At 38.8% G+C, this 15,389-nt stretch overlaps 1 protein-coding gene across 6 annotated transcripts in view; it reads right to left on the minus strand.

The window, feature by feature from the left end:
- ARHGAP10 (Rho GTPase activating protein 10) overlaps window positions 1-15,389 on the minus strand; it is a 326,473-nt gene that overhangs the window by 95,778 nt on the left and 215,306 nt on the right. For all 6 annotated transcript variants that reach the window (XR_012332146.1, XR_012332145.1, XR_012332144.1 and 3 more), the window contains one exon: window positions 10,992-11,050. Coding sequence is in view for 3 of the 6 variants with exons in the window: in XM_019926557.3 (XP_019782116.1) it covers window positions 10,992-11,050 (59 nt within the window). In the remaining 3 variants the exon portion in view is untranslated. The remainder of the gene's footprint in view (window positions 1-10,991; window positions 11,051-15,389) is intronic.

Genomic DNA, 15,389 nt, shown 5'->3' on the forward strand with positions numbered 1-15,389 from the left:
TGGGACAAATCGATACAATGCTTATTATTGAGAATTATGCTAGAGTTGTCAGGGGTGTCAAAGAAGTGACCCATAAGAACTAGGTGCTCCGTTTACCACAGCAGGAAGGAAGGTTACAAATCGCTATGGAAGTTCACAGAGAGCGGCCAGGGATGCTCAGGAAGGTTTCGCATAAGGGAGAATGTTTGAGTCAGGGCTTGAAGAACGGGAGAGGTTTCAGGGAAGGGTGGAACTAAGGGGTGTGGGGTACATTCTGGATTCAGCAAACAGTGTGAGAAAATACACAGCCTATTCAGAGACCGCTCCTAAGCTTACATAAAGGTGGTCAGGGCCAAACTCTGGTCCGTAAAGACCAATATTACTCAGCCATAAAAAAGAACAAAATAAAAAAATATATACATAAAAATTAAAAAATAAGAAGAAGAAGAACAAAATAATACCATGTGCAGCAACATGGATGGACCTAGAGAATGTCATACTGAGTGCAGTAAGTCAGACAGAGAAAGACAAATATATGATATCGCTTATAGGTGGAATCTAAAAAACAATGGTACAAATGAACTTATTTACAAAACAGAAATAGAGTCACAGATGTAGAAAACAAACTTATGGTTACCAAGGGGGAAGTGGGGGGAGGGATAAATTGGGAGATCAGGATTGACATATACACACTACTATATATAAAATAGATAACTAATAAGGACCTACTGTATAGCACAGGGAACTCTGCTCAATACTCTGTAATGACCTACCTGGCAAAAGAATCTAAAAAAGAGTAGATATATGTATAAATGATTCACTTTGCTGTACAGCAGAAACTAACACAACATTGTAGATCAACTATACTCCAATAAAAATTAGTTAAAAAAGAGAACTTGCCTTTACTGGTTGCTTCTAAATTAGTCACTGAAAGTAAAGCAAGGAAGGGATATGAGGAGAGTTAAATTGGGGGGAAGACATACCTGACATTTGTAGAGGATGAATTAGAATGGGGAAAAGAGCAAACTAAGAGGGAACCACTATGTGGTCAAGAAGTATTGAGGCAGGAAGGGGCGGGGACTGGGGTGGGGAAAGAGATCAAACTACAAATAAGGAAATAGAGCAAAGAAGTACAGTTTGCAGTCAGATGGTGGAATCACCGCTTCCAAGTGACAGCTAAGTGGCCTTGGGCAAGTTACCTAACCTCGCTGGGCCTCAGGGTCCTCACCTGCAAAATGAAGCGAATAGCACTACCTCAGAAGGCCACTTGAGATTCCGTGAGGCGGCATCTGCAAAGCACTTAGCCCCAGCACCTGGCATACAGAGGCGCTGGACCGCTGTTAGCAGTCACTGCTGATGCTGTTCACGTCACTGTTGATGTCTGTGTTCCTCTTATGTCAGAGCTACTATGGAAGAGGTAGAATTGACAGGATTTAGCCTCAGACCGGCTACGGGTCAAAGGAAAGAGGCAAAGATGACTGACGTTTCATGTCCTGGTTACCTGGCAGTACGGTCAGTTCTGCTGACAGACAGGAACCCAGGAGGTGAAGCGGGTTTGGGGAGGAAGACGATGGTGGAAGTGATGGAGAAAGTGACATTCAGGGGCTGGTATCCTAGCAGGTATCTGGGAAGGGGAAGAGGTTTTAGAGCTGAAGGCCAGCCACGCTCTCCAAAGGGTGTGACCTCCGGCACGTGGCCAAGGCTGCCCGAGTACTTCAGAGGCTAACAGAGGATGCAGTGGGGAAAAGAGCTCCAAAGACGTACAGGGGAGCTAAGCAAAGCACAGGAGGAGGAAGAGACAAGAGGACCAGGGAGTTTCAGGGTCATCAGAAAGTCAAGTGAGAAGAAACCTGCGAACTGGGGAGCTAGTGCTATCCAGAGTTACGGGAGACTGGGGAATCGAAAGACAGAGAAGGGGTCCACGGCTAAATTTACCAATTTTTACAAAAAAAGAGGTTAAAGAGTGAAGTGCTGAAGAGGATGGAGAGGGTGGGTTTCAGACCAATGGTTCAAAACAGAAGAAAGGGAAGGGAAGGGGAAAGAAAGGTAAAGCAGATCAAGAACAGGGAATTTGGGCGGGAGGGAGGGAGAAGCAAGAGGGAAGAGACATGGGAACATATGTATAACTGATTCACTTTGTTATAAAGCAGAAACTAACACACCATTGTAAAGCAATTATACTCCAATAAAGATGTAAAAAAAAAAAGAACAGGGAATTTGGTGGGGCTTTTTTGTTTGGTTTTTATAACTAAGGTGCAATTGACATGTAACATTATATTAGTTTCAGGTGTACAACATAGTGATTCAATATTTGGATACACTGCAAAATGATCACCACAATAAGTTACCAATTTTTTTTTCTTGTGATGAGAATTTTTAAGATCTACTCTCTTGGGACTTCCCTGGTGGCGCAGTGGTTAGGAGTCCGCCTGCCAATGCAGGAGACACGGGTTCGAGCCCTGGTCCGGGAGGATCCCACATGCCACAGAGCAGCTAAGCCCGTGTGCTACAACTGCTGACCCAGCGCTCCAGAGCCCGCAAGCCACAACTACTGAAGCCCGCGTGCCTGGAGCCCGTGCTCCGCAGCAGGAGGCCACTGCAATGAGAAGCCCACGTGTAGCAACAAAGATCCAATGCAGCCAAAAATACATACATAAAATAAATTTATATAAAAAAAGATCTACTCTCTTAACAACTTTCAAATATACAATACAGTATTAGCAACTATAGTCATCATGCTGTACGTTACATCCTCATGACTCATTTATCTTTTTTTTTTCTCATTTATCTTATAATTGGAAGTCTGTACCTTTTGACCCACTTCTCCCACTTTGCCCACCCCCTGGCCTCTCACCTGTGTCAACCATCCATCTGTTCTCTGTACCTATGAACTTGGGTTTTTTGTTTTGGATTTTTTTTTTTTTAAGAGTCCACAAATAAGTGAGATGATACAGTATTTATCTTTCTCTGCTTGACTTAGAGAACTTTTTTTTCAAAACGATAATAGTTTCACCTTCTTATCATTGTAAAAATTAAATATCTTTTCTGCTAAAATTTTAGGAAACATAGATAAAATAAAAATTCAGTTGAAAAAAAACACTAAAAATCTGAAACATATAGAGTTGAGAAAGACCAAGCAATCAGATTACACAGAACTCCTACAAATCAGAAAAGAGAGAACCCAAAAGAAAAACAGGGAAAAGCATGGAGCAGAAACTTCATGAAAGGGGACAGCCATACCACCAATAAGTGTATGGAAAAAGCACTAAACCTCATTAGTTATCAGAAAAACAGAAATTAAAACCACAATAAAGGATTCCTATACACCCATCAGGATGGCTTTAAGTGAATATTAAGCTTGGGCAAGGACACGAAGAAACTGGAACTGTCATAGAGTAACTGGGTGGGAATAATTAAATGGTACAACCACTCTGGAGAACTGTTAGTTAGGCAGTATCTACTAATGTTGAACACACACATTCCCAACGACCCCAAAATGTCATTCATAGGACCATTCACTAAAGGACACATAGCAGAATGTTCTCGGCAGCAGCACCCTTGGTAACAGTCCAAAACCGAAGCAACTCAAGTACCCATCAAGAGCAGAACAGGAGGGTGGTGGTATATTCATACCATGGAATACTGTACTGCAATGAGAGTGAATGATCCACTGATTCACTCAACAGGAATGAATCTCACAAGATAAGCAAAAGAAGCCAGACACATTGGTATATTATGTTTGATTCCATTTACAAAAAATGTCAAATGCAGCAACCCTCGCCTGTGGTGTCAGAAGTCAGGAGCGTGCTCACATATCATGGGGGTGGATGGTGACCGTGTGGGTATGAGGAAGGGCTTCTGACAATGTTTTTGGTTTTTTTTGTTTTTTTTTTTTTTTGCAGTTCACGGGCCTCTCCCGTTGCGGAGCACAAGCTCCGGACACGCAGGCTCAGCGGCCATGGCTCACGGGCCCAGCCGCTCCATGGCATGTGGGATCTTCCCAGACCGGGGCACAAACCCATGTTCCCTGCATCGGCAGGCGGACTCTCAACCATTGCGCCACTAGGGAAGCCCTTTTTTTTTTTTTTTTTTTTTTGACTGCACCACTTGGCTTGTGGGATCTTAGGTTCCCCAACCAGGGATCAAACCCGGGCCCTCGGCTGTGAAAGCGCAGTGTCCTAAACATTGGACCACCAGGAAATTCCCCAATGTTCTATTTCTTGATCTGGGGGCTGATTACATGGCTATCTTGACTGTGAAAATTCATTAAGCTGCACACTTATTATTTACACTTATTATTTGTGCACATTTCTGTTATATTTCAACAAAAAGTTCCTTAAAGTTACTCACACAGTAAATCTCAACCTAAGATAAGCTAGTAATTTTTAAAATTATTTCAGATCCTTTTTCAACAAGATACTGAATATAATTCCCTGTGCTATACAGTAGGTCCTTGTTGTTTATCTATTTTATATATAGTAGTGTGTATCTGTTACTCCCAAGCTCCTAATTTATTTCCCCCTCCCCTTTCCCTTTTGGTAACCATAAGTTTATTTTCAATGTCTGTGAGTCTATTTCTGTCTTGTAAATAAGTTCGTTTGTATCTTTTTTTTTAGATTCCACATATAAGTGATATATTGTATTTTTCTTTCTGACTTACTTCACTTAGTATGATAATCTCTAGGTCCATCCACGTTGCTACAAATGGCATTACTTCATTCTTTTCTATGGCTAATATTCCATTGTGTGTGTGTGTATGTGTGTATACACACACATCTTCTTTACTCATTCATCTGTTGATGGACATTTAGGCTGCTTCCATGTCTTGACTATTGTAAATAGTGCTGCTATGAACACTGGGGTGCGTATATCTTTTCGAATTAGAGTTTTCATCTTTCCCAGATATATGCCCAGGAGTGGGACTGCTGGATCATGTGGTATCTCTATTTTTAGAATTTTAAGGACATTCCATACTGCTCTCTATAGTGGCTACCCTAGTAACTTCTAAATTTAATCATTTCAGAGTTTTCCTTCCTTTTTTGTAATGAGATGTTCAAACAACCTATTTCATTTAATATATAATGGAGGGACTTCCCTGGTGGCGCAGTGGTTAAGAATCCGCCTGCCAATGCAGGGGACATGGGTTCGAGCTCTTCTCCAGGAAGATCCCACATGCCACAGAGCAGCTTAGCTCGTGCACCACAACTACTGAGCCCGCGTTCCTAGAGCCCATGCTCCACAACGAGAAGCCACCGCAACGAGAAGCCCGCGCACCGAAACGAAGAGTAGCCCCCGCTCGCCACAACTAGAGGAAGCCCACGTGCAGCAACAAAGACCCAACGTGGCCAAAAATAAACAAATAAAATTAATTAATTAAAAAAAATATATAGATAACGGACATCTCTCCATGCCTTTAAATGGAGTGCACACCATCAATTTTATGAATATTTAGATCGCTCCCAATGTTTGTAAAGTTAAGTTTGCGCCAATTTACACTTCCAGGAGTAGTGTCTGAGAGGGAGGAATGAGATTTTACAACACAGAACACATTGTTGCTAAAGGGAGGGGAAGGAAAAGGCTAGGAAATGAACAGGCACATGATAAAGCAGAACGCAAACAATCAAATCATGTAAAAGACTCTTTGATACAGACTACATTTGTCTTCGAAAATAAAAGTACAGCTATCTAAAGAGTTAGGTGATAAATTACAATCAAGTTGTTCATCTGGAGTTAAAACCAACATAATGCCTTACTAAATCAAAGCTGGAGGAAAATGAAAGCAATAAAAATATAATAGCATTTTCAACTCACAGCTTTGATTTTTTTTTTTTTTTTTTACAGCTTTGATTTTTAAAATGAAATTAAAGCAGGGACTCTGAAAAAGTCAAAAATTCCAAAGGAAGAAAAGAGTAACTGCCTACAATAAGAATTTTGTACATTCAAAGACTGAACAGTTTTGAAAACTTCACTGAAACACTTTCTAACTCGTGTGTGTCTTGTCATTAATAACCATTTTCCTCCAAAGAAAACCCAACTTTAATATTTTATTATTCATTACTTATTGAGAAACACGAGATAGGAAAATAGCTTCCCACCTTCTAAGGATAAGGGCCTTCATTTCTAAGTGGCAAATACTAGAATCAGTTTTAAAAATAAAATCAAAACCTTCCACTTGCTTTTTTGAGTCCCTCTCCCACCAGCTCACTCCCATCTCATTTGAAATCATACACACATTCTTTGCCAAGTCTGCTTTTTCCCTTTTCTTCTAAAAAGAAGAATTTGTGTACAGTAAAACTTTTTCTCCATCTTGTTTCATTTTGATATTAATTAATGCTTTGTATTAATGGGCACTTTCATGTGGCTACAATAATGACTTTAAGGTACTCAGAAAGTTTTCTAAGATAAATTACCCTTAGTTGCTTATGCTGTGTGCATTTCATTATATTTTAATTGATATAAATTACAAAGAATGCACAGCATAACTTTTTAAAAATCTGAGATACTGAATTAATCATAACACTAAATTCCTGACGAATGCCAGGGACCGGAGTTTACTGTAATAGCAGAAGCATTTTTAATTGTGAAACTACAAATCAGCATCTACAACACTTAATGTCTATCTGCTTATGTTGCTATGCCAGCTAATGGAGACTGAAAAAGATAGGAGCGTAGCTTACTTGACCTTATCAAAGACACACAGACAGGGAAACTTAAATTTGATATTTAAACGTCATCAGTCAGTAATACTGTAATTTCAGGAAAGCATTAGCAGTAACCATTCAAGCACTTCCCACAGCACACGGGGCTTCAATTACCAGACATCAAGCATCCCAGTCCTTCTGTGGGAGACACTATCTAATACCAGAAATTGACTACAGCAGGCTAAGATAGCTTGATGTCATTAAGCATCCGATTCCTTTAATTTCCAGATTTCTGAGTCCCTCCCCACCAAGACAACATGATTTTGTCTTGTTTCCCCTGCAGGTTTACCAATAAGGATAGAACATTCTGGCTAAGCAAATGCCAGTGCCTTGGATCCTATAATAGTTTTCTTTTTCATCATAAGTGACTAAAAAACTTTGTGATTATGATTTTGCTTCCCAGGTACCTTGACTACAGGAAGAAAACATACTGAAGACGGCAAGACAAGTGTTCTGGTCTGGGGGACAGAAATTTTTCCTGGGATGCCATATTAGGCGTCCAGGCTTCAGCTGTCATTCTCAAACCAAGTTTAACGTGAGTCCAGCCCTGAAGCATGGATCCAATTCTTACCAATATGATCTGTCAGAGACTCTGAGCCTGAAAGGCTGAGACACACACCAAGGACTACAACATTCTCAAAGGTAATAAACATCATGCAGTAAGAGATCCAGGTAAATGCCTGCCAGCCTTCCCCAGCTGGGAACGACCTTCTGACTCCTGCGTAAACCAAGCAAACTGTATTTTCATCTTATAAATTTCTATACTAAAGGCCCATTATATTCTCTTGCAAGATGGATGGTGTGAAACAATAATAAATATACGTATACTGGTCTCTGCACCCAGTTCCTGATGCTGAGCTCCTAAAAGTCTTGTATTTGGGGGTGCTCAGAGAGTCTTTTGTTCTAGTATTTCTAGTTTCTTTTTTTTATTTTATTTTTTTTTTTTTTTGCGGTGTGAGGGCCTCTCACTGCTGTGGCCTCTCCCGTTGCGGAGCACAGGCTCCAGACGCGCAGGCCCAGCGGCCATGGCTCATGGGCCCAGCCGCTCCACGGCATGTGGGATCCTCCCAGCCCGGGGCACGAACCCGTGTCCCCTGCATCGGCAGGCGGACTCTCAACCACTGCGCCACCAGGGAAGCCCTCTAGTTTCTGATACAGAGCTCCTAGGGGCTCTGTCATTTCCTGAGTGATTGGAATGTCTGACACCAAGCTCCTAAGTCCCCTGGAATTTGGGGGCTGATAAGATCATCTTCTGTTTTAATGAGGTGACTTTTGGTGGGCTTCTAGATGGGGGCTGGTCACAAGAGAGGTTAGAAGCTTGGAATTTTCAGATCTACCCACCATTCTCTGGAGAGGGGAGGGGGCAAGAAAAGGAACTAACAATCCCTCATGGCTACAGGATGAAGCCTTCATAAAAATCCCCCCAGCACAGGGTATGGACTCTAGCAAATTCTCATGTCCAAGGTAAGGGTTACGAGAAAGCTGATTTCTAGCCGGTCAGTCAAAAGTCCCAGGGATAACCTGGGACTTGGAACTGGTGTCTTTCATGGGGGGTGCAGTTTTGTAGGACGAGTCCTTAACTTGTGGGATCAGAGGCTAACTCCAGATAAACAGAATCAGACCTGAATCCAACTGCAGGACACACAGCTGGCATCACAGAATTGGTTGGTGTGGGGAAAACCCACACATTTGGTGACCAGAAGTGCAGTACTATGTGTGTACAGAAGACACACAGGAGTGACTTTCCTAGACAGAGGGTCTCCAGTTCCTTTTAGCAATTTTAAGTTAACTCCCTCAGCTGAAAGGGTTATTTGGACGCTTTCAAAAAAAATTTTTTTTTAATTTCTCAATGCATTCACCATTGACCAGTAGGTATTTCTTTTAAGAATGAAAAACAAAAGATGTTTGCCTTCTGTGGTGACAACAAAGAAAGAAAATTCACATTTGTATCACACACTCCAGAAATTAACTCACAGGTTCTCAACGGAACTCTACAGGAAAGAAACTGATGAGAAGAAATGAAGGGACCCAAGAGAAACCTTCAGAACCCTCAGCAGGGAGGGGAGAAAAGACCATCTCAACACCACAGAACAGACTGAAACTACTGCACATGACTGAAAAGAATCAAAATTTAGTTTCCATGCTGGTGTGAGAGGCAGTAACAGAGATGGGTGATGCTTGATCATTTAGAAGTCAGCTCAGCTAAGACTCTGCAGCAAAACAAGGGAATCTCTGCCATCGTTAATGGAAAATGATAGTTTAACTGCAATTCCAAGTTTCCAACATTATTCAAGAGGAGACTAATCCTGGCCACCTGATTTCTGTGACCGTTTTAGTCAACACTGGAAAGGACACATGCAAAGATCAGAGGACCTGCTTCTATACTCTCTGCTGAGAGTGCTCACAAGAGAACTGAATAAAAAATGAAAGTCTGCACTGGAAATGTTGGCCATGAAAATACACCCATTTAATATACGTACTTTTCCCCATTAAATAAGGTAACTATGGGTCCCATGCCAACCGTAACTCCACTTGGGTGCAAATACCTGCCAATAATACAGTAGCTACAGTGTTTCTCTGGAACAGGCTTGTTATTCAAATCATTGTGAAAACTCTATGTCAGATCCCAACATAGTCAGGAAGCAGAACACAAGGTACTCGTCTAGGAGGTGATGCTACCCTTCATACTGGCACAATGTCTTCTCCCACAGTGTTGAAAGATAGCCTCAACAACTCTTAAAACTCACCTCCTACCACCACGGACTTAGTAAACACTTGTAAGTTCCTACCTCTTCATCTGGTAAAATACATCGATGTTAGAATTTCAAACACACTGGATTCGGTTACAAGGCGTGATAATGATACTAACCTGTGGTAACTGAAAACTTTATTCCATAATCCCTTTATCTTTCTCCAATTCTCAAAGGATTCTAGATTAAAATTGGCACTCTTCTGCTTTTTCCAGACTCTGAGGCAAACATGAAACAACCGTCCCCCAATGAGAGTTTAATTTCTCTTCCCCCGGTTTGCCAAAAATGCCACGGGGAAGAATCAAAACAACTAAGCATTTGCTTGAGTTTTTGCCAAGAAATCTTTCCCCCACTTCCTTGATCATACAAACTCCCTTTAAAAAGAAAAAAGAAATCCTCTTCCATGTGAAAACAAAAGTGAACAGAACCATATTTTTGCCTTTTCCAAATGCCTGTTTTATATGTAGAGTCTAACTGGGCCTAACTATTCCTTCTTTCTGCAACCTCCTAGGAACCTTCATGCTGGCTGGAGCAGGGACCTCACAAGAAGATACATTTAAAGCAATGTTCAAGCAGGAGTAACATAGGACCCAAGGGATTGCGCTCAAGTTTTCAACAGATTAAACGATGGAATACATCCAAGGGAAGAAAATAAAAGGAAATGGAGATACAGTTACAACTACTGTCAGTGCACCTGTGAAAACCAATACTGCAGGTTTTAGCCAGTGGAACTGGGGTTTTGAATTTTAAATAAAGATCTCCAAAATCTGGCAAGTCACTTAGCATGTCTCCACCTTCCTTTCCTTAACTATCAAATACCTAACACCAGAATATTTTGGAAGACTGGGATGATTTAACACCAAGTGTCGAATAGAAAAACTGAGTGTGTACAACAGACAGTGTAAGAGAGTGTATCAGAGAGAGAAAGCAAGAAAGCTCGAAATGAGTATGACTCACAAAAAATTTAATCACAAATTAAAATGCTACCAACTATAAGCCTTTTTCATTTAACATTTTATCACATAGAATTCACTCTCTACCAAATATTGTGTGGGCTTCCGGTATGAGCTCACAATATTCCTTCTGCCTGCAATTTCCATCTCAATATCTTTCTACGTGAAGTCATTTCCAACATGCGAATCTCTCCGAATCTGCTAATCTCCCCAACCGTCTGTAAGTTAAATACTCCTGTGTTCCCATCGTACTGTGCTCACGTCATTATTATATACATTATGGTCCAGGGAGAGGTGTGTGTGCCCCAATACTTGCTGAAGAATTGGCTCCTGGGGGCAGAAATCCTTTCATGGCTCTATATATTCATTATATACCAGTGACTAGTGCACAGTAGGACATAAATACATGTCTGTGAGTGAATGAATGAATGAATATATTAATTGTCCCTTTTTTCATCTTCTAAAAGGGGGGGCAAACACCTCCTCAAGTGATTTCCATTTTTAACACAGATTACAATAACATAAAGATAAATTTTTCATGTGGAAATTTCAGTTTGTACACACTGTCAATCACAAAACTGTTTCTATCACCTCGATGCAATACGTACTGGCTGGAACGATGAAGTCTCCGTGTAATTCATAGGTCATCAGCGGCTCTGGAAGACTCCTGTATTAAAAGGACAGCTTAGAATTACCAAATACAAACAGGTCACCTCTTTTTGCATTCATTTTTTATAAAAGGATATTAAATATGTCATGCATTTCTTAATGTACAAAACTTCCCTAGGAAATACTTTTACATATCAAAGAAGATACATCATTCAAATGCATTCCTTTATTAAGTGTTATCTGCACCACGCACTGTACAAGCTTAAGTAGTCACAAATCTCTATCAGATCTAAGCACACAGTACTTCATATTTAATCTTGGAAAGTACCTTTATAAACATCTGATTTCATGTATAAAACTCCCTTCCACATACTAACTTATTTAAAGTCAAATATTCTATCCAACCAAATATAAACATATAATTTTGAAAATCACCTCTAGGATATTAACTGGATGCCACAAAAAAAATATGGAAAAGATTAAACAAATTTAAAGAAATCAAGTCCTCTTTTTTTTTTTAAGATTTTTTTGATGTGGACCATTTTTAAAGTCTTTATTGAATTTGCTATAATACTGTTTCTATGTTTTGTTTTGTTTTTGTTTTTGTTTTTGTTTTGGCCATGAGGCACGTGGGATCTTAGCTCCCCGACCAGGTGCTGAACACACACCCCCTGCACTGGAAGGTGAATTCTTAACCACTGGACCACCAGGGAAGTCCCTCCAGTCCTCTTCTCTTACATCTCTATTATAAAAATATGATATCCAATATTGATGTATGCCTATGAAATAACAGAGAAATGAAATAAAATTGATGACAACTTAAAAAACACCCATATCATTTTAATTTTCTACAAACAGATTACATAAATGGTAGATTTTTATCCTGTGGTCAACAGAATGTTACAGTTCAATCAACATTTATACATATCTTAAATTTTAAAAGACGAGATCTCCAGACTCTATAAACACCTAAAGAACACTAAGACAAGTTATCAATCTGCACAGCCCTTCTGGAGGGCAATCTGGCAAGATGAAAGATAAAAACTTTTGAAAGGTTTAAATCACGTAGCCCAGAAACTCCTCTTCAAATGCTTAAAAAAAAAGACATCAAAGATACACACACAAAAAAATTTTAAACATATGCAAAAGCCCCCAAAAAATGCCAGGGATAAAGAAGGTCATTTCATATTGATAAAGAGGTCAATTCATCAAGAAGACATAATAATCCTAAATGGCTGTTTGTTTTTTGTAACAATCCTAAATGTTAGTGGGTCTAATAACAGGAGCTTCAAAATCCAGGAAGCAAAAATGGATGGAACTGCAAGGAGAAATAGACAAATCCACAAATATGGCCAGAGACTTAAATACCTCTGTGTCTCAATAACTGATAGAACGAGTAGACAAAATCAGTTAGGATAGAGAAGATTTGACCAAAGCTATCAACCAACTTCACCTGACTGGTACGTCCATCACCTAAATGAAACGCCATCCAAAAGCAACAGAAGACACATTCTTTCCCAGTGCATATGAAGCATTTATCAAGATAAAGAGATCCTGGACCATGAAACAAATCTCCATAAATTTAAAAGGGTTCAATTTATACAGGGTATTTCTCTGATTACAGTAAAAATTAAATTAGAAATCAATAACAGAGATATCTAGAAAACCTCAAAGAAAGGAATATCAGGAAGTATTCTGAAATGAAACAAAAATGAAAATACAACATATCAGAATTTAAGGGATGTTGGTAAAGCAGTGTTTGGTGGTAAATTTATACCACTAAGTACCTATGTTAGAAAAAAGAAAGGTCTTAAACTTCCTACCTTAAACAGCCAAAAAGAAAGTAAATTAAACCCAAAATAAGCAGAAAAACAGAAACCAAGATCAGAGCAGAAATCAATTAAACAGAAAACAAACAAACAGAAACAGAGAAAATAAATAAATCCAAAAACTGGTTCTTCGAAAAAATCAATAAAGTTGGTAAGTCTAGCCATAATAATTAGGAAATAAAAGAAAACACAAATCACCAATCAGAAGTAATAGAGGCGACTGAAGAATCACTCCAGGTTCTAAAGTATTACAAAGAAAATAAAATATTATGAAAATATTCATGCCCACAAATTCAACAGTTTAGATGAAATGGACAAATGTCTCAAAAGACACAAACTACTAAGTCTCACTCCAAAAGAAATAGGTAACCTGAGAAACAGGTAACCCATATCAATTAGAGAAAATGAATTTGTAGTTAAAAATCCTGCCAATAAGAAAGCTCTAGGCCCAAATGACTCACTGATAAATTCTATCAAACAGTTAAAAAAGAAATAATACCAATTCTATGCAAATCCTTCCAGAAAATAGAAGAGGGAATATTTTCTAACTGATTCTTTGATGTCAGCATTTACCTTAGTACCAAAATTAAATACATTATAAGAAAACTACAGACCGGTATTACTCATGAATGTAGATGCAACTATTCTAAATAAAACGTTAGCAACTGGAATTCAACAAGATAAATAAAAGGATAATACATCATGACCAAGCTGGGTTTATCACAGAAATGTAACTGCCTTAATATTAAATTAAAATCAATGCAACTCACCATACTAGTAAACAATAGACAATTCAGTGGAGAAAGGATAGTTTTTCCCACAAATGGTACTGAAACAACTGGACATCCATATTCAAAAGTGAACTTGGATCCATATTCTATATCTTACACAACGACTAACTTAAAATAGATCATAGATCTAAGTGTAAAACCTAAAACTATAAAACTTCTAGAAGAAAACATAAAATCTTTGTGACTTTGGATTAGGCAAAAGCACAATCCATAAAGTACAGTCCATAAAAACTAGTAAATTCAACTTCATCAAAATTTTTAAAGGCTCTTTGCAAGGCACTTTTAAGGGAATGAAAATACAAGCCAGGAAGTCATGAAGAAAACATCTGCAAAGCACATTATCTAAAGACTTGTATCCGAAATATCAAGATTTGGCAAGGATGTATAAAGGAAATGGAACTCTTGTACATCGTAAGTGGAAATGTAACGAAAAACAACCACTTTGGAAAAAAGTTTGTCCGTTTCCCCAAAAGTTAAACATACACCTATCGTACAATCCAGGCATTATACTCTTAGGATTTACCCAAAAGGAATGAAAGCCTACGTTCACTCAAAGATTTGTACACAAAAGTTTTTAGTAGCTTTATTTATAACAGCCAAAAGCTATAAACAACCCAAATATTTATTAACAGGTAAATGGATAAAACAGAAATTTGTGGTGTATCTATAAAATGGAACACTAGTTAGCATTGAGAAGGAATGAACTATTGGTCCTTGCTACAACACAGGTGAATCTGTAATTATGCTGAGTGAAAGAACCCAGATTTTAAAAAGTACATGCTATGTTATTCCATTTATATGAAATTATAGGAAGTGCAAATTAATGTATAATGACAGAAAGCAGACCAGTGGTTTGCCCAGGGATGAGGGAATGAGAAGAGAAAAGTGAGAGACAGGGAGTTCAAAGTGGCTTGAGGAAACTCTGGGGGTGATGGGAGGGTTCAGCCACTTGATTTTGGTGATGGCTTCACAGATGTACACACACATCAAACTTATCAAAATGTGTACTATAAATATATGCAGTTTATTGTACGTCAGTTACACGTCAATAAAACTTCAACAAAATGGAAAAACAAATTTACAGATTATGTTCCCTACATACAATTTTTTATTGAATAAATTTCACTTGGAACATTGGGTAAGTTTAAGGTGTACAGCCTATTATTTTGATACATTTATATATCGTGATATCACCGATGTGTCAATATTTATCACATTACATAATTATAGTGTACTATTATTGTCTACATTCATTATACTGTACCTTAGATCTCTAGGGTCTATTTACTACTCATTACAAGTTTGTACCTTATACACCATCAATCTTATCCCTCCACCATCCCCTAGTAGCCACCATTTTATCTTACATACAGCCTTTGATGCTGCAGGACACACACGGACACACACATGTGCACGCATGCACATGAAATGACAGCTGTAGAGGCCGATACTAAAACTTAAAAGCACTAGTGAAGAAAAAACTGTTCTTTTATTTCCTCTCTTCCTCCCCTTCATCCTCTAGACTCTCATTTAGGAAAGAAAAATAAAATGAATTACACCACAGACTAAATAAAGAAAAAGAAGAGGCAATCAGAAGGAAACCTTTGGTTTTGTTTCAAAACTCGAACAAGCAGGAAGTAGCGATGAAGGAAAATGCTAATCTGTCAGAGAATAAAAGTTAAAGGGTTTCGAAAAGAAAGGGGGAAAAATGAGAACACTCAGAAACCCCATAGAGAGCATTTCTTTTCCAATAAAAATGAATTTGTATCTAGGTATC

Source organism: Tursiops truncatus, chromosome 5, assembly GCF_011762595.2.
Source record: "Tursiops truncatus isolate mTurTru1 chromosome 5, mTurTru1.mat.Y, whole genome shotgun sequence".
In the NCBI taxonomy this organism is placed as follows: Eukaryota; Metazoa; Chordata; class Mammalia; order Artiodactyla; family Delphinidae; genus Tursiops; species Tursiops truncatus.